Consider the following 26,615-nt stretch of genomic DNA (forward strand, 5'->3'; position numbering starts at 1 on the left):
CATGATGAGAAAAGTTAAGAAATACAGCTAATTGGAAAAGATAGGCAGAACACTCTATAACATAAATCACAGCAAGATCCTTTTTGACCCACCTCCTAGAGAAATGGAAATAAAAACAAAAATAAACAAATGGGACCCAATGAAACTTAAAAGCTTTTGCGCAACAAAGGAAAACATAAACAAGACAAAAAGACAACCCTCAGAATGGGAGAAAATATCTGCCAATGAAGCAACCGACAAGGGGTTAATCTCCAAAATTTACAAGCAGCTCATGCAGCTCAATATCAAAAAAACAAACAACCCAATCCAAAAATGGGCAGAAGACCTAAATAGACATTTCTCCAAAGAAGATATACAGATTGTCAACAAACACATGAAAGGATGCTCAACATCACTAATCATTAAAGAAATGCAAATCAAAACTACAATGAGGGGGGCTTCCCTGGTGGCACAGTGGTTGAGAGTCCGCCTGCCGATGCAGGGGACGTGGGTTCGTGCCCCGGTCTGGGAAGATCCCATATGCCACGGAGCGGCTGGGCCCGTGAGCCATGGCTGCTGAGCCTGCGTGTCCAGAGCCTGCGCTCCGCAATGGGAGAGGCCACAGCAGTGAGAGGCCTGCGTACCGCAAAAAAAAAAAACAAAAAAAAAAACTACAATGAGGTATCACCTCACACCAGTCAGAATGGCCATCATCAAAAAGTCTACAAACAATAAGTGCTGGAGAGGGTGTGGAGAAAAGGGAACCCTCTTGCACTGCTGGTGGGAATGTAAATTGATACAGCCACTATGGAGAACAGTATGGAGGTTCCTTAAAAAAGTAAAAATAGAACTTCCATACAACTCAGCAATCCCACTGCTGGGCATATGCCCTGAGAAAACCATAATTCAAAAAGAGTGAGGTACCACAATGTTCATTGCAGCTCTATTTACTATAGCCAGGACATGGACGCAACCTAAGTGTCCATCAACAGATGAATGGATAAAGAAGATATGGCACATATATACAATAGAATATTACTCAGCCATAAAAAGAAACGAAATTGAGTTATTTGTAGTGAGGTGGATGGACCTAGAGTCTGTCATACAGAGTGAAGTAAGTCAGAAAGAGAAAGACAAATACCATATGCTAACACATATATATGGAATCTAAAAAAAAAAAAAAGGTTCTGAAGAACCTAGGGGCAGGACAGGAATAAAGACACAGACATGGAGAATGGACTTGAGGACACGGGGAGGGGGAAGGGTAAGCTGGGATGGAGTGAGAGAGTGGCATGGACATATATACACTACCAAATGTAAAATGGATAGCTAGTGGGAAGCAGCTGCATAGCACAGGGAGATCAGCTCAGTGCTTTGTGACCACCTAGTGGGGGGGATAGGGAGGGTGGGAGGGAGACGCAAGAGGGAGGAGATATGGGGATATATGTATAGGTGATTCATTTTGTTATAAAGCAGAAACACACCACTGTAAAGCAATTATACTCCAATAAAGATGTTTAGGGCTTCCCTGGTGGCGCAGTGGTTGGGAGTCCGCCTGCCGATGCAGGGGACGCGGGTTTGTTCCCCGGTCCGGGAGGATCCCACATGCCGCGGAGCGGCTGGGCCCGTGAGCCATGGCTGCTGAGCCTGCGCGTCCGGAGCCTGTGCTCCGCAATGGGAGAGGCCACAACAGTGAGAGGCCCGCGTAATGCAAAAAAAAAAAAAAAAAAAAAAAGATGTTTAAAAAAAATACAGCTAATAAAATGAAGAAAATAAAGATGATTTATATTCTCTTCACCCAAGGTTAACGATGGCCCACATTTTCACATTTACTCCATTCATCCTACCCCTTCCCTACCCCCCTTCCCTCCCTTCCATCATCCCTTTCTCTTATGGACTCTTCCATTCTTTGAAAATTAGATTTGTCTCTCCTATGGCCTTTTCCTTTATAGTCACCCATGTACTTATAGTTTAATATTTCTTTGCTCCTTTCTGTGTATGCACATCAGTGTTGTTGGATTTAGTCTGTAAACTTTTAAAAATAAGTTTATTTATTTATTTATTTTTGGTTGCCTTGGGTCTTCGTTGTTTTGCGTGGGCTTTCTCTAGTTGCTGGCGAGCGGGGGTTACTCTTCATTGTGGTGTGCAGGCTTCTCATTGTGGTGGCTTCTCCTGTTGCAGAGCACGGGCTCTAGGCGTGTGAGCTTCAGTAGCTGTGAGGCACAGGCTTAGATGCTCTGGGGCATGTGAGATCTTCCTGGACAAGGGCTAGAACCTGTGTCCGCTGCACTGGCAGGCAGATTGTTAACCACTGCACCACCAGGGAAGTCCCTAGTCTGCAAACTTTTAGAGAGCGTATTGCACCTGTGCCTGAATTTGGAATCCACTGTTCACAGCATCTCATCCTGTGCCCTGTCAAGTTATCATGAATGCATACCTAGAAGTATAAAAATTATAGTCACAAAATATGACTAATCGTGTCAGTTTCACACTTGACCTAAGCAGGGCTGGTTTGTACAGTTCCGCCTCCCTCCGAAATTCAGTTGACACCAGCTGACTCTTTGTAGCTTCCCACACCTCCTCCTTTTGTGGATCTGGTTCCTTTAGTATTCTTGGATATCATTGTATGTTCCTCATTTTCCTTAAAAAATTATTTGTAGGCAAATTTAAGACCTAAGACAAAAGTCACTTTTTCTAGAAAGGATTTTCAAGAGTTTAGGGACACTACCAGGTAGGACCACTTTACACTAAGTTCATGGCTTGAGGATTTTGGAATAACCAAAAACAAGAGATCCACAGGACCATTAGCCTATAGTCATACTCCAGGGACAAGTCCATTCCCACCCTACCCGCCCCTCCCCATCTTTTCTGCTCCAAATTAACGTAATTGTCCATGAAGACCTGTTGGGGGGATGGGTATAGTTTACTTGTGGGTTGCCCAGAGCCTGAGGGTATGGTCCTTTGGGGTCTGACACTTATCAAGGGAAAAATCTTCTATTAATTGCTCTTTTTTGGATGAGCCCTACACTCACTTATAATTCTGTCCCTTATGCTCCAGGGGGCTATGAAAACTGAAGTTGTTTTGGTGCCCAATTTCTTCCAGCAGGAGAATTCAGCCAAATAACCTAGCTGCCACTGACAGGAGTCGGTGTGTTTTAATTTTATTGTAAATTGTTTGCTTGATGTTTTTCCCTGCGACTAGATTATAATTTTCTTATTTATTTATTGTCTGACTCCCTCACTAGAAAATGAGTTCCATTTCATTTAATGATCATTTACAGAACACTTTCTGTGTACTGGGTACATTTCTAATTGCTTTATAAATATTAAGTCATTTAATCTTCCTGAAAGCCCTGTGAAATAGGTACTATTATTATTATAGATGAGGTAACTGAGACACTGAGAACTTAAGTTACTTGCCCAAGGTGACACAGCCAGTAAGTATTAGAGCCAGCATTTGACCCCAGGAAAACTGGCTTCAGAGTCCAGGGACTAACTCTTCTCTGTGCTGTGTCTCTCCGTGAGCACTAGGACAGGTCACTAATGAGTCTTTAGGACCTGGCATCTGCCTGACAATAACAGTTCTTAATATTGTTGAATGCATGACCATCCAATGCAGAAATGTGCGCTTTCTTGGTTAAAATGTGACCAACTTGTAAAAAGAAATGTACTAAAAGTGGCAATGAAATAAAATTTCAATCTGTCATTACAGGTAATAATAACCCGATTTTCTTTAATTCTGAGGAGTGAGTACAGTAGGTGGACCAAATTATCTGATAAATTTTTGCTTTTTTCTTAAAATTGTAAGAGCACTATCATGTTTCAATACCCTTTTTTTTTTTTTTAATTTTATTTATTTATTTATTTATGGCTGTGTTGGGTCTTCGTTTCTGTGCGTGGGCTTTCTCTAGTTGTGGCGAGCGGGGGCCACTCTTCATCGCGGTGCGCAGGCCTCTCACTGTCGCGGCCTCTCCTGTTGCGGAGCACAAGCTCCAGACGTGCAGGCTCAGTAGTTGTGGCTCACAGGCCTAGTTGCTCTGCGGCATGTGGGATCTTCCCAGACCAGGGCTCGAACCTGTGTCCCCTGCATTGGCAGGCAGACTCTCAACCACTGCGCCACCAGGGAAGCCCTGCAATACCCTTTGAAGGAGATGTGGTTAGGTGGTAAATGCGGATGGGGAAGAATAAAGTAATACCAGAGGATGGCTGATGAGATTTTATTAAATATTGTACTTGGGGGATAAATGAATGATCTAGAGGACATGACATTTCAGAACAGGGCTCCACAGCACATCTTGACTCTCTCAGGAAACAAAGATAATTCTACTTTATTGTTTATTAGAAAATCACTGATGTAAATAAAAGTCATGTGTTACCACGCAAGGTAATGTTCTCTGGCTGGTCACCTGGTTCCAGGTCAGGGCCAGGGTAAACTAGATCCTGTAAAGGGTGACTTGCTATCTGCAGTTGTTCATTTCCATTTTCAAAGGGTTGATTCGGTTATGCTCCGTTCGCCAGGTTATATTTTCTCTTTACGGTTTGTCGATGTGTCAGCTCATTACGTCACACGTGCACAGGGAGGTGGTGGATATCTGATGGAAGGGTAACATGATGCAGGAAGGGAATCTTTTGGTTTCATCATTTGCATCAAGGCCAGTGTCAAAACATAGTTAGAAATCCATAAGAAAGAGCTGCTTTCCTAAGTCACAGGCTGTCAGGGGAGGTGCACCAAAGTTTTGGCACTCAGCTTTCTGTTTGGCGCCAACACAGGTAAATCTCCAATCGTACACGCCAGTGAACATTCAGTTTCATCTACTTGATGTCATTTCACTTACCTACTGGGGGAAACTACTTCAGCTGCAGCTATAAAACTTTTATAATAATGGCAAATTTTAAATTCTTACTCTGGGCTTTCACTTTACTATGTGCTTATCCAAAAGTGGAAAGTGTCCTCACTGGTTTAATGGTACAGCAACCTGAGAGAGAGATATTACAAGTTCTACAGTTTTATCCTAGAAATTTGAAGCAAGTTGCTCCAAGTCACAGGACCAGAAGAGGTGCAGTTATTTTGATTCGGTTTGAGTTACTCTTTCCCTAGTACAATGTTCTTTTAGTATTGATATTTGAATCTCATATTGCCTTTTAGTTAATCATTAGATCAATAAATATTTGTTGGTATCAAGGCTATTACATCAAAAGAGGTAGTCATACTTAAAAGATTCGAATTAGGTCATCGTCTTCTAAGTTTCCCACTTAGAATAATGCTAAATCATATGTGGTTGCTTAAATATTAAAGCCCTATGGAATCACAGAGCACTCAAAGCTCAAATTAACACTGGGAATTGTAATTATATACATTTCTTGTGAAAAGACTTGATGGTTGGTTTGAATTACGAGCTGTGTGGCTTTGAGAAAATTACTTAATATCTTTAGGCTCTGGTTTCCTTAAATGTAAAGTGGGGATAATACTATCTACTTCTCTGGATCGTTGCCAAGATTAAAGCAGACAATACATTTATTAAAGTCCCCAGCACAGTGCCTGACACATAATAGGCCCTCAGTAAATGTTAGTTTCTCCTTGACTGATTTCTTTCATTGGCTGTGTAGGAAAATCACGTAAACAGACTCTACAGATCAATCACTTCCAAGTGCTTTTGGAAAAAAATGGGTAGAGAGTCTTAAAGTTCACTGTCATTATTGTTGGTTAGGGCCCATTGCTTTCCCCCCCAAGAACATAAGGTTAAAATTTACTGGAGAGTATTTAATATACAACAATTTGCTCTGAATCTAACTTTTTTTTCAGGAACATACTTAACGATTAAATCAAATCAAGCAGAAGTTTTCTGTATGTGATTCAAGAACGCTCTTCATCCTTTCGGCACCAAAATTGCATTACCTGTCATTGAAGGAGGAAGTGTGCTCAGTTAAGCTTGAAAGCAATGTTACCAGAAAAGGATTAACAAATCATAAGGCAGAATCCTTAGAAGTAAGGTCACTACCAGAATGCGGCTGAGGCACAAGCCAGGGAATATGTTTAATATGTGTTGCCCCATTAGCTCCTGGAATCTTAATATATAATCCACATCACTGAATCAGACCCAACGGAGGGAAAGAACGGGAGCGTCGTGTCTCTGCTATGTAGACACGGCATTATTAATTGTTTTAAGAGATTAGATTTTAGTTTATTAAAGTAATCTATGCACACAGAGTTCAAAAGTCAAATGTTATTAAGGCGATTATAGCACATTACAGGGGTTTCTTATCTCATTCCTTCCCTTAGGTCTCTTCCCCAACCACCTTCAACAGTTTTGGCTTTTCGTTTCCGACATGTGCACATCTCTGTATTTCTAATTAATTTGTGTATTATGCTCTCTTTTGATTTATCGATATTTGACCTCTATTAATTTCTTATTATGGTATTTGAGCCTTTTGTTCTCTTATACCACCGTGCCTTCTGTTTCCTTTCTCTCCTATCCCAGTACAGTGGTCATATTACAGCCTTTGTTTAATTGACAATTCCATGTTGATATTATTGTGCCTTTGTAAATATTGTTCAGGCTAAGCATTATAGTGTACAGAACATTATATTTGCTTTCCTACTTTTTGTCTTTTCCTAAAGTTAATAATGGCCTCTCCCTGCCCGCCCTCCCCCCGACCTCAACCCTTTCAATCTGCTTGTTTTTAGTCCTATTTCTAATTCTTTCTACACTTTCCAATGGCTTCTTGGTGCACTTTTCTACAAGTGCCATCATATCAGTATATATGTGTTCCATTTTGTTTTTCCTAAAAATATCCCTCCTGGACACTTCCTTCTCCTTCCATAGGGACTGACCTCTCTCTGTCTGTGGCACAGTCTCCTCCTGGGGATGCCTTGAGTCTCCTTCTTTCTTGGTGGAGTTGCTTGTTTTGCTGGAGCACATTGTCAGATGGGGCAGCAGCAGAAGTTATCATGGTGGCCGTCTTCAACGTGGCTGTCTCTTTAGCCACACAGTTCCATCTGGACTGTTTATCCTCCATGCCTCGCACACACCATCCTCCTGGGAGATCTTTCTACCCTTATTCTGGACAGTCCCTTTGTGCCAAAGGTGCAAAGTGAATATTGACGTACACATCACACAGTATAATTAATAATTAGATCATGGATTTTAAATGTAAAAATATAAAACTTTTAGAAGAAAATATAGAATGTCTTTGGGACCTAGGGCTAAGTTCATAGACATGGCTAAAACGAAGATCCATAAAAGGAAAAATAACTAAGTTGGACTTCATCAAAACTCAGACAAACTTTGGCTCTGAAAAACACTCTGTTAAGAGGATGTAAAGACAAACTACAAAGTAGGAGAAAATATTTGCAAACCATATATACCTAAAATATATAAAGGACTCTCAAAATTCTATAGTGAAAAAGAATCAATTATGAAATGGGCACAAGACTTGAACAGTTGTTTCACTAACTTGGAGATACAGATGACAAATAACCACATGAAAAGATGTTCAGCATCATTAGCCATTAGTGAAATGCAAATGCGAACTGCAATGAGATATCAATATGAACTTATCAGAATGACTAAAACAGAAGATAATGATGACACCAAATGCTAGTGAGGATGTGGAGAAACTGAATCACTTACACATTGCTGGTGGGAATGTGAAAAGGTCCAGCTGCTCTGGAAAACAGCTTGATAGTTTCTTAAAAAAACTAAACATGCAAATATGACCCAGAAATTGCACTCTTTCCAAACTGGAAACAATCCAGATGCCCTTCAGTGGGTGAAAGGCAAAACAGACTGTGGTAAATCCATACCATGGAATATTTCTCAGCAATAGAAAAGGATAGCTTACTGAATCTTAGGAATCATTTGGAATTGTTGCCTACAGAGAAAGTACGGCAAGAAGGCGGCCTTGGAGAGTGTTCCAAGGGACTTGGAGAGTTCTAGAGGGAGAATGGGCAGAGGAGCCTGGGCAGAGGATGGGGGCGAGGGTGGTGTCATAGCAGCCGAGAGAGAGGGGGTTTGAGAAGAAGGGAGGTGGTCAACTGTGCCAGCAAATGAGAAGCCAAGTAAGCAGAGACCCGAAGCTGCAGTGAGGTTGATGGGGCTCCAGGGAGAGCACTCTGGGGGTGGAGCACAAACACTGAAGCTTGACCTGGTGGTATGAAGGTGTGTTGCAGCACCTCCGCGCCTGCTCCCATGCCATCTGGCCTCAGTGATAACCCATGAGGTTGGTGGGTCGGGCAGGCAAGCAGGCATTAATTTTCAAGTTTCAGAGGGGAGAAACCTGGGGCTCAGAAATGTTGGAAGCCTTGATCTGTGACCGAGCCAGGTCTTGTGGCTCTAAATTCAGTGCTCTTGTAGGGCTCCCATGATGGCTTTCTACCACATCACAGCACAGGGCAGGTGTGGCTTGGCTTCAAAAACCCGTTGGACAGTAAACCGCTAGAATCCCCCTATAATTTGCTAGGCAGCAATGTGACGTCCTGTAACTCTGAAGAAAGTTTACTAAGGCTTACTTAGTGTAAGTATTCTCATAAAAGTTTCCCACAGCTCTTGAGTTTTTAGACAAACATTTGTCTTACTGTGTGCCCCAAATACTGTACTGAGTGCTGTACATAGATTATCTTAAGCCTCACAATTACTTCACGGAATATGTACCGACACTAGTTCATTATAATGACAAGGAAACTGAGGCTTAAGAAGTAAAGTAACTTTCCCAGATTATACTATCAGAAAGTGGTAAGAGGCAGGATTGAAACAACGGGGTTGTAACCTGCAATTGAACTTGTGTAACAGGCAATTGAACTAGAGACTTAGATCTTCAGATTCTCCAAACTGAATTATTTTGAGGCTTAATCATACCTACTGGATAGAAGGAGAAAGAATATGGTGACGATTAGGTGAGTTTTGGATAACTAGTTCCAAGAAAGCTTCAGTAACTGAAGGGTTCAGATACTGGACAGAACTCTAAATGGTGGACAAGAGCCAATATGCATTTTCAGATTCTTCTGCTTCTAGAATCACCCCCTCCTCCATGACACCAAAATATTATAGGATATTTGAATATTTGTAGAAGGATTATTCCATTAATTTAGAAAGTGTTTGAGTGCCTACTGTATGCCAGGCAAAGTTCCAGTTAGGGACAGGGGTAGACTGGTGAGCAAAGTAGACCAATTCCTGCCTTCATGAAGTTTACAGGTCAGACAATGTCATTTTAGAGATAGAGGTGGTTCCATAGTTATGGAGGTGAGAGGCCTTTGGGGACCTTGGTCTATGGATGTGGAGGGTCTTATTCAGCCTCTGAAAGTTTGAACATCCTTCCCAATGCTACAAAACTATTTCCCCTTCTTCATTAATAAATCCTGAGTTTCTTCAGGTGTGCAAACACTTCGGAATGGGTGGATTTAGCCGCAGTTCAGGTGAAACCCTTTCTGTTCTAAACCAGTTCTTCTCAAATTTATCCTGCATTGGAATCACCTGGAGGGCTTGTTAAAAAGATTGTGAAGCATCCCATGAACGACCGCGGTCACGTGAGCACAGTTTTCGCGGGGCTCTGGCTGCGGCTTCCTCCGGTAAGTTGCGGTCACGGTCATCTCTCGGTCTCCCGCCGCCGGCCTGGGGGAGGGTGGGGAGGAAGCGAGGGCGCTGCCAGGCTGCCCAGACGACGCCAGCACAGGAGCCCCCGCCGCCCCGCTGCCCCGCCGGACCTCGGCGACCCCAGTTCCTGGCGCACAGGCTCTTGGTGCTGTTGCTGGTGCTTTCTTCCTTGGCTTCGGCTGTGATAGTCCTGCTGACCTCAGACTCAGGTTACAAGGATATGCAGGTGAATACCACGAAATTCATGCTGCGGTATGCCTGGTATTCTTGGCCCAATGTAGTTTTGTGTTTCTTTGGTGGCTTTTTGTGTGTGTGTGTGTGTGTGTGTGTGTGTGTGTGTGTGGTACGCGGGCCTCTCACTGCTGTGGCCTCTCCCGTTGCGGAGCACAGGCTCCGGACGCGTAGGCTCAGCGGCCATGGCTCACGGGCCCAGCCGCTCCGCGGCATGTGGGATCTTCCCGGCCCGGGGCACGAACCCGTGTCCCCTGCATCGGCAGGCGGACTCTCAACCACTGCGCCCACCAGGGAAGCCCCTCTTTGGTGGCTTTTTGATAGAGCGAGCATTTGGAATACGATGGGGCACCATTATTTTTAGTTGCTATTTGTTTTTGCCCTGGGTAGAATATTTAATGCTTTTTGGCTGATGGAGTTTGGACGGTTATGTTTGGGATGGGTGGGGACTCCTTAGCAGTTGCCCAGAATACGTATGCTGTGAGTTGGTTGAAAGGCAAAGAATTAAACTTGGTGTTTGGTGTAAGTTGGACTCCAGCTTAGCATGGCTGGAATTGGAAGAACAGTAAACATGAACCTCATGAGATTGCTGTATTCTAAGGTTTAAGCTTCCTTGGGTTCTGCTGGTCACACAACCCTTGGGGTCACACTTATGACTGAGGGTATAACATGTATTCTTTCACGAGTCTGTGCCTTGGCCCTTGCTTATTTGGATCAAACGGCAGAAAGAATCCGTCATAAAGAACAAAGAAAAACAGGTGAAGTTATTAAGTTGACTGATGTGAAGGACTTCTCCTTACCCCTGTGGCTATATTTATCACCTGTGTCTGCTGTTATGTTGCCGTGTTCCCTTTCATTGGACTTCACAAAGATTTCTTTACAGAGAAATTTGGATTTTTCTCCCAGCCAGCGAGTGATATTAGCAGTATAGTGTTTGGGCTCCTGGTGGATAGAACGGGAAGTAACATCATCTGTGTGCAATGGTGACCACGCTTGCTTCCCACGTGATGCTGGCCTTTATGCTGTGGAACACTTGCATTGCTATGTGTCTCCTGGGACTCTACTATTCGTTGCTTGCCTGTGCATTGTGGCCAGTGGTGGCGTTTGTAGTTCCTGAACAACAACTGGGAACCGCATATGGCTTCATGCGGTCCATTCAGAATCTTGGGTTGGCCATCATTTCCATCATTGCTGGCATGATATTGGATACTCGGGGATATTTGTTTTTAGAAGTTTTCTTCATTGCCCGTGTTTCTTTGTCACTGTTATCTGTGGTCTTACTCCACTTGTTGAATCATATCCAAGGTGGGAACCTAAATTATTCTGCAAGACAAAGGGAAGAAACAAAACTTTCTCATGCAGAATGAGAAGTTTAAATGACTGTGTCATGAGAATGGGCTGCACACATCATTGGTTTGAAAAACTCCTTTATTTTTTTTTTTCAAATTTAGAGTTTAGTTGTTAGGAAAAATAATGGTCTGGAGAGTTATTATATTTATATTTTGAATACACTTATTTTAAAGCATAATTCTGAGGACTGTTTTAGCCTGTGTCTTTTGTATTGCTGAAGAATTCTACTTTGGGATAGGCTCATCAGTGGTGAAGTTCAGAAAATTGTACCTGGTACATGTGGGTGATTTTGAGTACGGACACTGAGTAATGGAAATCTTTGGATCTCATATTGAGATAATTTTCACAAACAGTATCATAGGAATATGGCCTTTTCTTTATCTTAAAGCCAAAAAAAAAAAAAAAGCTTTTGAGGGAGTAGAAGTGATTTTTTTTTTTGGTCTTTTTGTATCTTGTCCGTCATGTGCCCCAACCGCACACGCACACAGTTATTTTTAGCCCCTTAGAGTTTCTTTGTATTCTGTTGCTCCAGGAAACGTGTGTCGTACAAGTGCTGCAGCAAAGGGGCCCAGGGCCCAGGGCGCAGCCTGTCTCAGTTTGAAGTACATGGTATAATACTGTATGCTTAAAAGTTTTAGAACAGCTTGAAAGTGCATTCCTTATTCAGGATAAGTTTATTTACATCCTTTTTTTTTTTCTGATTTATGGTGTACTGTGTCATTATTCAGTTGTTAATTCTTTAGGCTTTGACTGCCATGTGACTGTGCTCGCCGATGGGTGTTGAAAGTTGGCCTTACCAGTTGGGAAAAGTCTGCTGCTGTGGAGGGCCTGTGTGGTCTGGCTTCCTCTTTCCACTACCTCTGCGCCTCAGCTACAGTGAGCTGCTTACATTTTTTTCAAATTGGTTACATCTCTTCCCTTCTCAGGGGCTTTGTCCATGCTGCTCCCTTTGCTTAGACTGTTTTAGCCAGGATTCTCTAACAACCTGGTTTCATAGGATTTAGGACAGAAAATTTTAGCCCCCAACTGGGAACCATTCTCCCTGTGGAAACTCTTCCAGACCCTTCAGGCTATATAAAGTTCTTCTAAAATTCCTGTGATCTTTGAAAACCCCTGTACTTTTCCTTCGTAGCTTTCCTCAGCTTATCATGAAGAATTTGTGATGAGGTATGTGTGGGTGTCTCTTTATTTTGGTTGTAAGCTCCACGAGGGCAGAAACTGTCTCCGATATGTTAATAATGATTGTGTTGACAGTGCCCAGCACAAAGTAGGCACAAAATAAATATTTTTTTGAATGATGCATAAATAAAAAGGAGAGTAAACTGGGACAAAAAACAGATTGTGAGGCCCCAGCCCCAGTCAGTGATTCAGGCCTGAGAAATTGCATTTTTAACAAGTCCCAGGCCACGGTGTTGCTGGCCAAGGGACTATACTTCGTGCCACACTGACCTGAACCAATCATGGGAATCTCATTCCCCTTGCTAGTGACTGGTTTAGCAATAAACACGCTATGCAATTCTGGCCAAGGTGTTGTGAGGGCATATATGTCGAGGGAAGGATTTCTTAGCTATTAAATGGGACATGCAGGATGAGAAAGACATTGTCCTGCTCCTCCTTGAAGCCACCTTCTTATATGATATTTGTCAAAGCCTGAGGGAAATGCCAACAAACCGAGCATGATGGAATAGAAAGAACCAATAGAAAGCACCAATCTTGGAGATGCCCTACATTTGGATTTCTTGTTGAGATAATTAATGTCCCTATTGTTGAAGCCCTTTGCATCATAGTTTCATATTATGTGCAACAGATACTTTCCTGATGGATGACTCTAGTGCTTCTTAAAGGTTAATGATCATCTCCTTACTAGTAGAAGTCAGTAATCCATGCTCAAGCAGCGGTCTGTATGGGCTGTTGGTATTATATTGACCTTGCCATGGACTTGGGACTTGGGACTTTGTGACTGTTCCTGATTTTGTTCCAAGGTGATCATCTTGACCATTCCGAGAGTCAAGAACCTGTTGGCCCATAAAACCTGATGGGTTTTAGCATGTGACCCCTGTGGAAAAGAACCCATATCTCACACACACACACACACACACACACACACACACACACACGCTTATTCCTCACTTGATCCATGGCACTCAATTCCTGAATTCCTGGCCTAAAGAGGTCTATTTTTGCCTTGTCACACGTCTTTTCTGCTTAGACTTTGGAGTCTGAGCATCTCTCCTTGGTGGGCTGTTTGGCCTGAGCTTCTGATTCTTGCAGCCCTACGTTGCCCCTGACAGTAATGCCCTGCTCCAGTCCCATGCCTCCACATCCTCCAAACCTGCCAATTAATGGGCTAACCTGGGTTTGCCCTACCTAAGGATGGTCCTGCATACAATAATCAACATTTGTACATTACTATCCAGTTTATACTGAGCTTTTAGTTTTTATATTCAGGATCTCAATGGATCCTTGCGTAGAAGCACTCTGACAAGAAGGGGAGATCAGGTACTCTTATTATGCCCATTTTCAGATTAGGGAACTAGAACAAACCAAGATTATACCCATTGTGTAAATTAGGACATAGAAAAAAATCAGGTAATTTAAGTGAGCAAACATCTACTCCAGTAATACTTGCTTAACTCTTTAAGAACATTTTGAAGTACACAGTTTTTCAAGAAAGTCTGTTAAGGTTATAAATTTTCGGCAGCAATGAAAAATTTGCCCCCGTGGATGATTTATCATACATATGAGGTTTATAAGCCTATGAAAGGAGAGCTTTATGGGTTTTTCTTTAAAAATACAAGTTTTATCTTCTTTTGATAACCCCATTCACTGTAAAGGTTTAGCAATGTGCCATGCACCTCATTGTCCTCACTGAAAAGCTCCTGTTAAGTTACAGGGACTCCTTAGTTGCTATATCCAAAGGGGACTCATCACCTTATCATCTTTTTTTAAAAATTATTTTCAATTTATAAGTCCAACAAACTATAACAGTCACTTTAATTAAAAAACTTTATTATTATTATTTTTTTTTAATTTTTGGCTGTGCTGGGTCTTCATTGCTGCCAGCGGGCTTTCTCTAGTTGCAGCGATCAGGGGCTACTCTGTGTTGCGGTGCGCAGGCTTCTCATTGCGGTGGCTTCTCATTGTGGAGCACGGGCTTTTGGTGTATGGGCTTCAGTAGCTGTGGCACGTGGGCTCAGTAGTTGTGGCTCATGGGCTCAGTAGTTGTGGCTTGCAGGCTCTAGAGTGCAGGCTCAGTAGCTGTGGCGCACGGGTTTAGTTGCTCCACGGTATGTGGGATCTTCCCAGACCAGGGCTTGAACCTATGTCCCCTGCACTGGCAGGCAGATTCTTAACCACTGTACCACCAGGGAAGCCCCACCTTATCATCTGTAGCAGCATTTGACCCTGGTGACTTCTCCATCCTTGAAGTTCTATCTTTCTCTGCTTTCTTCTTACACTCCTGACTCTGTGCTTCCTCCTCTGGCCATTTCTGACCTTACTTTCAAAGTTCTCTAACTTTGCCTGTTCCTTAGACTTTACTGTTACCCAGGGACCTATTATTGGTCTTCTTTATTTCAGCTGACTATACAGTCTGATCTCATCCTTCTTTCTTGAGCTCCAAAACCATGTGTTCGGCTATTTGCTAGACATTTTTACATGGGTGAACCATTAGCACCAAATGCATCCTGCAAACTGAACCCATGATTTCTCCCTGCTGAACCCCCTTTCCTTCCTGTATTCTCTTATCTTCCTAAATAGTCATTTAATTGTAAAAACCAGAAATGAGGGTGTCATTTGTGACTTCATCTGTTCAGTCTTGGCATCAAATCAGTAAGTCTTGACAACCCCCTAAATATCTCTCTTACCATGACTCTTCTCCATCCCTACTGCTGGGAATCAAGTTCAGTTGGTCATTGCCTATAACATCTTCTTGATTAGCTTCTGTCTTTCTAATCTTACATCCTCTGGCCTATCCTCCACGTGTCACCAGACCAATCTTTCTAAGTTTGACTCATACTTGGCACACAAGGTTCCTTATTCCCTGGCGCAGACATGCTTGTTTAATCTCATTCCCCCTCCTCTTCCCTCACATTTCATGTGCTGGTTAAACCCAACTCTGGAGAGTACTCTGAACTTTCCATGCTTTCATGTGTTTACGGCTGGCACCTATGTACTCTGCCTGGGGAAGCCAGGGAAAGTCTCAGCAGAGAGGAAACTTCTAGTTGGGACTTGCAGGATGAGCAGGAGTGTGCCTGACCAGCATGTGGTGTCCACCATTCTTTTTATTTTAATTTATTTTTTAGCATCTTTATTGGGGTATAATTGCTTTACAATGGTGTGTTAGCTTCTGCTTCACAACAAAATGAATCAGTTATACATATACATATGTTCCCATATCTCTTCCCTCCTGCGTCTCCCTCCCTCCCACCCTCCCTATCCCACCCCTCCAGGCGGTCACAGAGCACCGAGCTGATCTCCCTGTGCTATGAGGCTGCTTCCCACTAGCTATCTACCTTACGTTGGGTAGTGTATATATGTCCATGCCTCTCTCTCGCTTTGTCACAGCTTCCCCTTCCCCCTCCCCATATCCTCAAGTCCATTCTCTAGTAGGTCTGTGTCTTTATTCCTGTCTTACCCCTAGGTTCTTCATGACATTTTTTTTCTTAAATTTCATATATATGTGTTAGCATACGGTATTTGTCTCTCTCTTTCTGATTTACTTCACTCTGTATGACAGACTCTAGGTCTATCCACCTCATTACAAATAGCTCAATTTCGTTTCTTTTTATGGCTGAGTAATATTCCATTGTATATATGTGCCACATCTTCTTTATCCATTCATCCGATGATGGACACTTAGGTTGTTTCCATCTCCGGGCTATTGTAAATAGAGCTGCAATGAACATTTTGACATGACTCTTTTTGAATTATGGTTTTCTCAGGGTATATGCCCAGTAGTGGGACTGCTGGGTCATATGGTAATTCTACTTGTAGTTTTATAAGGAACCTCCATACTGTTCTCCACAGTGGCTGTACCAATTCACATTCCCACCAGCAGTGCAAGAGTGATACCTTTTCTCCAAGCCCTCTCCAGCATTTATTGTTTCTAGATTTTTTGATGATGGGCATTCTGACTGCTGTGATGTGATATCTCATTGTAGTTTTGATTTGCATTTCTCTAACGATTAATGATGTTGAGCATTCTTTCATGTATTTGTTGGCACTCTGTATATCTTCTTTGGAGAAATGCCTATTTAGGTCTTCTGCCCATTTCTGGATTGGGTTGTTTGTTTTTTTGTTACTGAGCTGCATGAGCTGCTTGTAAATCTTGGAGGTTAGTCCTTTGTCAGTTGCTTCATTTGCAAATATTTTCTTCCATTCTGACAGTTGTCTTCTGGTCTCGTTTATGGTTTCCCTTGCTGTGCAAAAGCTTTGAAGTTTCATTAGGTCCCATTTGTTTATTTTTGTTTTTATTTCCATTTCTCTAGGAGGTGGGTCAAAAAGGATATCGCTGTGATTTATGTCAAAGAGTGTCCTTCCTGTGTTTTCCTCTAAGAGTTTGATAGGCTCTGGCCTTACATTTAGGTCTTTAATCCATTTTGAGCTTATTTTTGTGTATGGTGTTAGGGAGTGATCTATTCTCATACTTTTACATGTAGCTGTCCAGTTTTCCCAGCACCACTTTTTAAAGAGGCTGTCCTTTCTCCACTGTACATTCCTGCCTCCTTTATCAAAGATAAGGTGACCATATGTGCGTGGGTTTATCTCTGGGCTTTCTATCCTGTTCCATTGATCTATATTTCTGTTTTTGTGCCAGTACCATACTGTCTTGATTACTGTAGCTTTGTAGTATACAGTCTGAAGTCAGGGAGCCTGATTCCTCCAGCTCCGTTTTTCGTTCTGAAGATTGCTTTGGCTATTCAGGGTTTTTTGTGTTTCCATACAAATTGTGAAATTTTTTGTTCTAGTTCTGTGAAAAATGCCAGTGGTAGTTTGATAGGGATTGCATTGAATCTGTAGATTGCTATGGGTAGTAGAGTCATTTTCACAATGTTGATTCTTCCAATCCAAGAACATGGTATATCTCTCCATCTATTTGTGTCATCTTTAATTTCTTTCATCAGTGTCTTATAATTTTCTGCATACAGGTCTTTTGTCTCCTTAGGTAGGTTTATTCCTAGATATTTCATTCTTTTTGTTGCAATGGTAAATGGGAGTGTTTTCTTGATTTCACTTTCAGATTTTTCATCATTAGTGTATAGGAATGCCAGAGACTTCTGTGCATTAATTTTGTATCCTGCTACTTTACCAAATTCATTGATTAGCTCTAGTAGTTTTCTGGTAGCCTCTTTAGGATTCTCTGTGTATAGTATCATGTCATCTGCAAACAGTGACAGCTTTACGTCTTCTTTTCCGATTTGGATTCCTTTTATTTCCTTTTTTTCTCTGATTGCTGTGGCTAAAACTTCCAAAACTACACTGAATAAGAGTGGTGAGAGTGGGCCATTTGTGATATTAGTGATGTCCACTGATCTTAGTGGAAATGCTTTCAGTTTTTCACCATTGAGGACGATGTTGGCTGTGGGTTTGTCATAGATGGCCTTTATTATGTTGAGGAAAGTTCCCTCTATGCCTACTTTCTGCAGGGTTTTTATCATAAATGGGTGTTGAATTTTGTCAAAAGCTTTCTCTGCATGTATTGAGATGATCATATGGTTTTTCTCCTTCAATTTGTTAATATGATGTATCACATTGATTGATTTGCGTATATTGAAGAATCCTTGCATTCCTGGGATCAACCCCACTTGATCATGGTGTATGATCCGTTTAATGTGCTGTTGGATTCTGTTTGCTAGTATTTTGTTGAGGATTTTTGCATCTATGTTCATCAGTGATATTGGCCTGTAGTTTTCTTTCTTTGTGACATCCTTGTCTGGTTTTGGTATGAGGGTGATGGTGTCCACCATTCTTGATCCCACGGAGCCTGTACTTCAGTGGGAGAGAGATGGACACACAGTGGCAATACTTTGTGATAACCGATGGATTAGAAGTATGTACAAATGGCAGTAGAAGGCAGTGAAGGAGGTCCTTGAGTATGATAGTATCTTTTCAACTCAGGAAAAAAAATGACCCTGGCTTATTTGCATTTACAAAGCATCCAATGAAGCAAACCCCTCCAAAGCATAGGGTCTAACGTGGTGCCTCGCGTGTAGCAAAACACATGGAAGTGGAACAACGAAATGGACTAGGACATTGTGAAACGAACCTGAAGACAAGGAAAGAGTCTTTCTGAACCACACTCATGAGACCCTCTATATTTTATCAAGATAGACTTCATTTGCCCTCTCCTCCTTCTCATCCCCTCTCCTGAATGTTGGTGCTCTAGACAACTTTGAATCAGGCCTCTCCTGTATTTCTCTGTTCTGGGTCCCTGGGCACTCTTATTCAGTTATTACCTTGGTTCCAATTATTACCTCTGGTGTCGCTCCTAAATTCCTACCTCCAGCCTGTTAGTGCAATTGCTCATGAAATATCTCTTCCTGGAAATTTCACAGGTATCCCTATTTCATCATGTCCAACATGGAACTCATCATCCTCCTTACTTTTTCCACCCCTCCTCAAGAACCTCTGGCTCTCTTTGTGTTCATTTCAAGAAATATTAGCCAGTTGTCAAATTAAGCAGTGTGGGAGTCGTCCTTGATTCTCTAATCCAATCTATAACCAAACATTTTCAACTCTGCCTCCGAAGTGTAACTCAGTTCTGTCTATTTTTCTCTGCCTTGCTACCACCTGATCCAGGCTACATCACTTTAGACTTACAATGACAACAACGAACATCGAAGTGACTCCCTGCATCTACCTTCACTACCCCCATCTGCCTGCATATTCTCTGATGGATCCACAGTCAAGTAAGTGATCTTTAAAAAATGTAAACAGGATTGTGTCATTTGTTTCTTAAAACCCATTAATGCTAAAGGCAATATGGTGTCCTAGATTGTATCCTGGAACAGAAAAAGGACATTAGCGGAAGACTCATAAAATCCGAAAAAAGCCTGGAGTTCAGTTAATAGTAATGTACTAATGTTGGTTTCTTGGTTTAAATAAATGTACTGTGGTTATATAAGATGTTAACATTAGGGGACAGTGGGTGAGGAGTACACAGGAACTCTCTGTGGTATCTTTGCAACTTTTCTGTAAATATAAAACTACTCCAAACTTAAGTTTATTAAAAAAAAAATTGTAGCACCAGCGCCTTTTATGTTAGAGTCCAAAATCCTTAGCATGACCAGCTTTTGCTCTCCAGCCAAACTAAACTTATTATTTAATTCTTCCAGTGAGACAAACCTTTTCCTTGCCAGTATTCAGTGTCTTGCCCATTAATAAGTGCTTGATAAATGTTGGTTTAAAATTAATGAACATTACATTTTTAAAAATCAAAGGATTGACTGTAAATTTGGGGATTGATAGATCTTGGGAATTTGGAAGCTACCTGAATTGGGTTTTCAGCTGGAGGCAGGATGGCCCAGGCAGCACACCTGTAGTGGTATGTGACTTTCCTCAACTCCCCCTATCTCCCCTCCCTCGTCCCTTCCAGGCTGCTGTCCTTGAAATTCTGCACCAGGCCCCTTCCGAGCTTGGAGACCAGGCGCCCATTTATGTTAACGGGTGAGAGAAAAAGGTCTTCCCCCACCCACACTGCCCCGTCCCGTCTCCCACAACCCACCTGTGGGCAATTTAACAGTGGGTTCTGGAAACAACACTGCCTCTTTTCAGGTCTAACTACTAGAGTTATTCCAATGGCAGGAATTTCAAGCCAGGTAAGAGAAGCCACGTCAGGCTGCCAGATGGTGGGGAAGATAGGCATGGGTATCAGAGCAGGCTTCAGACTAAAGGCAGGTAGAGGGGATCAGGTGTTGTAATCACATTCGGGAAAAGGAGTCAAGTGAACCTCATTACCCATTATAGAGCCCTGTTATAATAATACCCCTTATTATTACTCGGACTTGGATTTAACCCGTGACAAATCCTTTTCTCTCCTGTGTCTTCCTTTCCCTTCCTAAGTCATCATTCTTAAAATAATGATGATAAGAAGAAGTAACTATGACTAATTACTTTAGATCATCATTTCATCTAAGGTGTCCCAATCAGAATATTTCCAAACCCAGTTTTTCAGGTAAGTGAACTCATTCCCAAGGTCATATGCAGCTGATAAGAGGCAGATCTGCTATTCAAAGTCAAGTCTTTCTGGCTCCAAAACTCTTTTTCTGCCCTCCTGCAAGTTGCCTGGGGTGATCTGCTCTAAACACCTCATCTCTCAATGAAGGACAAACACAAGGGGTCTTTATAGAAAGGGAAGCTGGAGTATTGGAATCTTAATTGCAGGCAGGCTCCTCAGGAGGAAGCTGGAGGAGGGAGAGGGGCCAGGAGGTGTGGACTCCATGGGGTGTTTGTTTTCTCATTGTGTCTTGGTGATGGTAGACACTTTATTGCCCACAATCCATCTGGGAGCAGTGTTTTGAATATTCTGCCCCCCTTTCCCCCAACATCAATTTCCTTCACGTCTTCCAAAATGATAGACAGAAGAATTTAATACATTTAATGCTTTTCCTTCCATTTACACTATCATAAATTACAAAGTATTGTTCACTTCACAAAATAAAACCATTTCCAGATAGTTTTTTGACAGTATCAAGAAGTACATAAGCTACAACAAACAAATCTGTACAGTTGGGAGGAACGATACTAGCAGGGACCAAGCAGAATCATTCTGACCCCTGTGTGCCAGCGGAGTCCATCCACATAGCCCTCAGGACTTTCTAGGATAACAACTGCACTGCCCTCTCCCCTTTCAGCTCGCTTATCACACAGTAATTCTCTTCTGGTCACTCCAAAACAAGACTAGTGAGTAATGACATGAATCATCTCAGATAATGAGAGGAAAAGACTTTGTAGTTGGGGTTAAGAAAAAAAATTTAGATTGACAGTTTTTGACGTTTTAAATATTTTACCTATGTTACAAAATATAGAAATCTTGGTGTGGAAACTCATGCTAAGATAAATATAACCAATAAGATAGGACTGTAGCAATCAAATCATATTAAATTATTATCCATCAGAGTTACTTTGATCAAGGAGGAACACATATTTGTAAAAAACCAAACATTCATTCTTACTTTAAAAAGCAGGCTTGTTTATAAAACAAAAATGAAAAAAAATCAACAATGACTCTGCAGATTCACTTTTCATAAATACAGAAATGTGGCGAAAATGCAACCTGACATTAACAGATGAATTCAGAACGCTTGCCTGAAAAGAAAGAAGTGCTAACTTTTTACATGGCCCAGATATAACCAGTGTTGCCAAATCATTTTATGTAAAATGACCACGTTCTGCATGTTCTGTGATGTACACACATGATATGGAAAGACTATGACCAATTCATAGAACATACTTTGGGATTTCACAAAATTTTTATGGAAAGAAAATTTGTGGATGTTTCAGACCATCCTACAATTGCTATAAACATACACCGTACGACAGCAAAATGCCAGTGCTTAACAGCAAATCTATCAAAAGCAGGGACAGAGGTGGGAGGCGAAATTTCATTGCAAAGCACTGATAAGGACAGAGGTATGTCAAGATAATACTGCATTCACGGTAAACTTTTCAGGGATCGCAGCAAGAAGGCAGGACAAGGTACACAGGGTAATAATCAATGCACTGCATTGAGTTCTATTTGCTAAAATAAAGTAACATTCTTGCAGCTAAAATAAAAATACATTTTACAGTATAAGTTTCATTTAACATTTAACATATAGAATTGTCTTCTTTTTGTAAGTGGAAAATGTATAACTGTATCAAGTACCTCTATGAATTAAGTTCCCTTTTATTACTGATAAGACTGAAGTTTAAAGGTCTACGTTGTTTTTTAATAAGTTAAAGAAAGATTTATTAATCACTCTTCCAGCAAAACAGACATACGAGGCACAGCAAAGACCCAGGCAAGGGCTTTTTCTCACCCTCATCCTTGCTGTTCTCCTGTGGAGGGGGCCAGTGTCTATGAGACACAGTAGCCGACGTGGTGATCCTCTGTGGTCTAGGAAATTCCACCACTTGTTTGGAAAACAAATCAAGTGTAAAAGATGTTTTTATTTCTTTAGCCTTATCGACTTAGATGGGGCTCGGGCCACTCAGCTCACTTCCCTGGTGGATTAAAACAAAACATCTTCGTTTTCTATTAAAATCTGCACGATCGTCTTTTGGTACCGCATGTCATGGAGGCTGGTGAGGGTACTGTCCTCAGGGGGTCTCATCAGGGTGGGCCCAAATACGATCCCCAGATTTTCAGCGTTCATGAAATTGTCCTTTTCATTCAGAGTCACCCTGCAAGACAGACATATACACAGAGGCATTATACAGACTCGAGGGTGGATCTGTATACTGATTATGAAGTTCTCTGGTTTGGGAATTTGCAAAAGAAAATTGAGAATTGGAATTATACAGAAGTATTTTTTAAAAGGTAATTTTCTGACTAAAAAAAAGTTTTAGACTACTGACATTGCCTTCAGCCAGTAGAAGTGAACTACTAAGTCAATCTGGTATAGACACACTTTTTAAAATTATAAAATCAGTCCTTACTAAATAAACGTGGAACTCTCATTGAGGGAATATTGGTTTGAAGGGGCAGTAGATTATTAGGTGGCCCATAGTGCATACAGATTTAGTCTAGGCTTGTATGAATGTCTTCTTTTTCCCTCTTGTCGCTGTCTACTGGTCTGTATGCTGGCAAACCAGGAAGCTGAGGGCAGATTCCCTGTCTGCTGGCAGGCCTAGGGCCTGAGGAGAAAGGTCAAGCCATCATCATGGGACTGGGAAATGGCTGGAATGTGGCCAAACGGAAAAGCAGTTGGATATTATTTCTAGTTCCCACAGGATGAGGTCTGGAGCAGTAATTATTGTTGGAATTGAAAATCGTCATTTCATCACTAATCATTAGGGAAATGCAAATCAAAACTGCAGTGAGGTATCACCTCACACTGGTCAGAATGGCCATCATCAAAACATCTACAAACGATAAATGCTGGAGAGGGTGTGGAGAAAAGGGAACCCTCCTGCACTGTTGGTGGGAATGTAAATTGGTACAGCCACTGTGGAGAACAGTATGGAAGTTCCTTAAAAACTAAATATAGAACTACCATATGATCCAGCAGTCCCACACCTGGGCATATATCTGGAGAAAACCATAATTCGAAAAGATAACATGCACCCCCAATGTTCATTGCAGCACTATTTATAATAGCCAAGACCTGGAAGCAACCTAAATGTTCATTGACAGAGGAGTGGAGAAAGAAGATGTGGTACATATACACAACAGAATATTACTCAGCCATAAAGAAGAACGAAATAATGCCATTTGCAGCAACATGGATGGACCTAGAGACTGTCATAATGAGTGAAGTAAGTCAAAGACAAATATCATATGATAGCACTTATATGTGGAATCTAAAAAAAAATGGTACAAATGAACTTATTTACAAAACAGAAATAGAGTGACAGATGTAGAAAATAAACTTATGGTTACCAGGGGAAAGTGAGGGGTGAGGGATAAATGGGGAGATAGGGATTGACATATACACACTACTGTATATAAAATAACTAATAAGGACCTACTGTATAGCACAGGGAACTCTCCTCAATACTGTGTAATGACCTGTAAGGGAAAAGAATCTAAAAAAGAGTGGATAGATGTATATGTGTAACTGATTCACTTTGCTGTACACCTGGAACTAATACAACATTGTAAATCAACTATACTCCAAGATCTAGGGGAAGATGGGGGAAAGGTAAGACGCGGAGATCACCTTCCTCCCCACAGATACATCAGAAATACATCTACACGTGGAACAACTCCTACAGAACACCTAATGAACACTGGCAGAAGACCTCAGACCTCCCAAAAGATGTGCGAGGAGAGGGGATTAAGAGTGCCGCTTAAAGGAGCTCCAGAGATGGGCGTGAGCCGCGGCTCTCAGCGCGGACCCCAGAGACGGGCATGAGACGCTAAGGCTGCTGCCGCCGCCACCAAGAAGCCTGTGTGGAAGCACAGGTCACTGTCCACACCTCCCCTCCCGGGGAGCCTGTGCAGCCTGCCACTGCCAGGGTCCCGGGATCCATGGGCAACTTCCCCGGGAGAACGCACGGCGCGCCTCAGGCTGGTGCAACGTCACGCCGGCCTCTGCCACCACAGGCTCGCCCCGCACTCCGTACCCCTCCCTCCCCGCGGCCTGAGTGAGCCGGAGCCCCCGAATCAGCGGCTCCTTTAACCCCGTCCTGTCTGAGCGAAGAACAGATGCCCTCTGGCGACCTACACGCAGAGGCGGGGCCAAATCCAAAGCTGAACCCCAGGAGCTGTGCAAACAAAGAAGAGAAAGGGAAATCTCTCCCAGCAGCCTCAGGAGCAGTGGGTTAAATCTCCACTATCAACTTGATGTACCCTGCATCTGTGGAATACCTGAACAGACAACGAATCATCCCAAATTGAGGAGGTGGACTTTGAGAGCAAGATTTATGATTTTTTCCCCTTTTCCTCTTTTTGTGAGTGTGTATGTGTATGCTTGTGTGTGAGATTCTTTTCTGTATAGCTTTGCTTTCACCATTTGTCCTAGCATTCTATCCGTCCTTTTTTTTTTTTTACTTAAAAAAATTTTTTTTCTTAATACTTATTTTTTTATTTTACTAACTTTATTTTATTTTACCTTATTTTATTTTCTTTTATCCTCTTTCTTTATTTCTTTTTACTTTTTCTCCCTTTTATTCTGAGCTGTGTGGATGAAAGGCTCTTGGTGCTGCAGCCAGGAGTCAGTGCTGTGCCTCTGAGGTGGGAGAGCCAACTTCAGGACACTGGTCCACAAGAGACCTCCCAACTCCACGTAATATCAAACAGCGAAAATCTCCCAGAGATCTCCATCTCAACACCAGCACCCAGCTTCACTCAACAAGTAGCAAGCTACAGTGCTGGACACCCTATGCCAAACAACTAGCAAGACAGGAACACAACCACACCCATTAGCAGAGAGGCTGCCTAAAATCATAGTAAGTCCACAGACAACCCAAAACACACCACCAGACGTGGACCTGCCAACCAGAAAGACAACATCCAGCCTCATCTGCCAGAACACAGGCACTAGTTCCCTCCACCAGGAAGCCTACACAACCCACTGAACCAACCTTAGCCACTGGGGATAGACGCCAAAAACAAAGGGAACTAAGAACCTGCAGCCTGCAAAAAGGAGATCCCAAACACAGGAAGATAAGCAAAATGAGAAGACAGAAAAACACACAGCATATAAAGGAGCAAGATAAAAACCCACCAGACCTAACAAATGAAGAGAAAATAGGCAGTCTACCTGAAAAAGAATTCAGAATAATGATAGTAAAGATGATCCAAAATCTTGGAAATAGAATAGACAAAATGCAAGAAACATTTAACAAGGATCTAGAAGAACTAAAGATGAAACAAACAATGAGGAACAACACAATAAATGAAATGAAAAATACTCTAGATAGGATCAATAGCAGAATAACTGAGGCAGAAGAATGGATAAGATGACCTGGAAGATAAAATAGTGGAAATAACTACTGCAGAGCAGAATAAAGAAAAAAGAATGAAAAGAACTGAGGACAGTCTCAGAGACCTCTGGGACAACATTAAACACACCAACATTTGAATTATAGGGGTTCCAGAAGAAGAAGAGAAAAAGAAAGGGACTGAGAAAATATTTGAAGAGTTTATACTTGAAAACTTCCCTAATATGGGAAAGGAAATAGTTAATCAAGTCCAGGAAGCACAGAGAGTCCCATACAGAATAAATCCAAGGAGAAACACGCCAAGACACATATTAATCAAACTGTCAAAAATTAAATACAAAGAAAACATATTAAAAGCAGCAAGGGAAAAACAACAAATAACACACAAGGGAATCCCCATTAGGTTAACAGCTGATCTTTCAGCAGAAACTCTGCAAGCCAGAAGGGACTGGCAGGACATATTTAAAGTGATGAAGGAGAAAAACCTGCAACCAAGATTACTCTACCCAGCAAGGATCTCATTCAGATTTGATGGAGAAATTAAAAGCTTTACAGATGAGCAAAAGCTGAGAGAGTTCAGCACTGCCAAACCAGCTCTACAACAACTGCTAAAGGAACTTCTCTAGGCAAGAAACACGAGAGAAGGAAAAGACCTACAATAACGAACCCAAAACAATTAAGAAAATGGGAATAGGAACATACATATCGATAATTACCTTAAATGTAAATGGACTAAATGCTCCCACCAAAAGACACAGATTGGCTGAATGGATACAAAAACAAGACCCATATATTTGCTGTCTACAAGAGACCCACTTCAGACCAAGAGACACATACAGACTGAAAGTAAGGGGATGGAAAAAGATATTTCATGCA

At 41.9% G+C, this 26,615-nt stretch overlaps 1 protein-coding gene and 1 pseudogene across 1 annotated transcript in view; one reads left to right on the top strand and one right to left on the bottom strand.

The window, feature by feature from the left end:
• Positions 1-9,774: 9,774 nt before the first annotated feature.
• On the top strand, positions 9,775-11,213 carry LOC116759608 (annotated as a pseudogene).
• A 10,863-nt stretch (positions 11,214-22,076) lies between these two features.
• CHN2 (chimerin 2) overlaps positions 22,077-26,615 on the bottom strand; it is a 334,206-nt gene continuing 329,667 nt past the window's right edge. The window contains exon 13 of the mRNA XM_032644024.1: positions 22,077-22,535. Coding sequence (XP_032499915.1) covers positions 22,364-22,535 — 172 coding nt within the window. The 3' untranslated portion in view covers positions 22,077-22,363. The remainder of the gene's footprint in view (positions 22,536-26,615) is intronic.

The sequence above is a fragment of the Phocoena sinus genome, chromosome 9 (genome assembly GCF_008692025.1).
Source record: "Phocoena sinus isolate mPhoSin1 chromosome 9, mPhoSin1.pri, whole genome shotgun sequence".
Lineage (NCBI taxonomy): Eukaryota > Metazoa > Chordata > Mammalia > Artiodactyla > Phocoenidae > Phocoena > Phocoena sinus.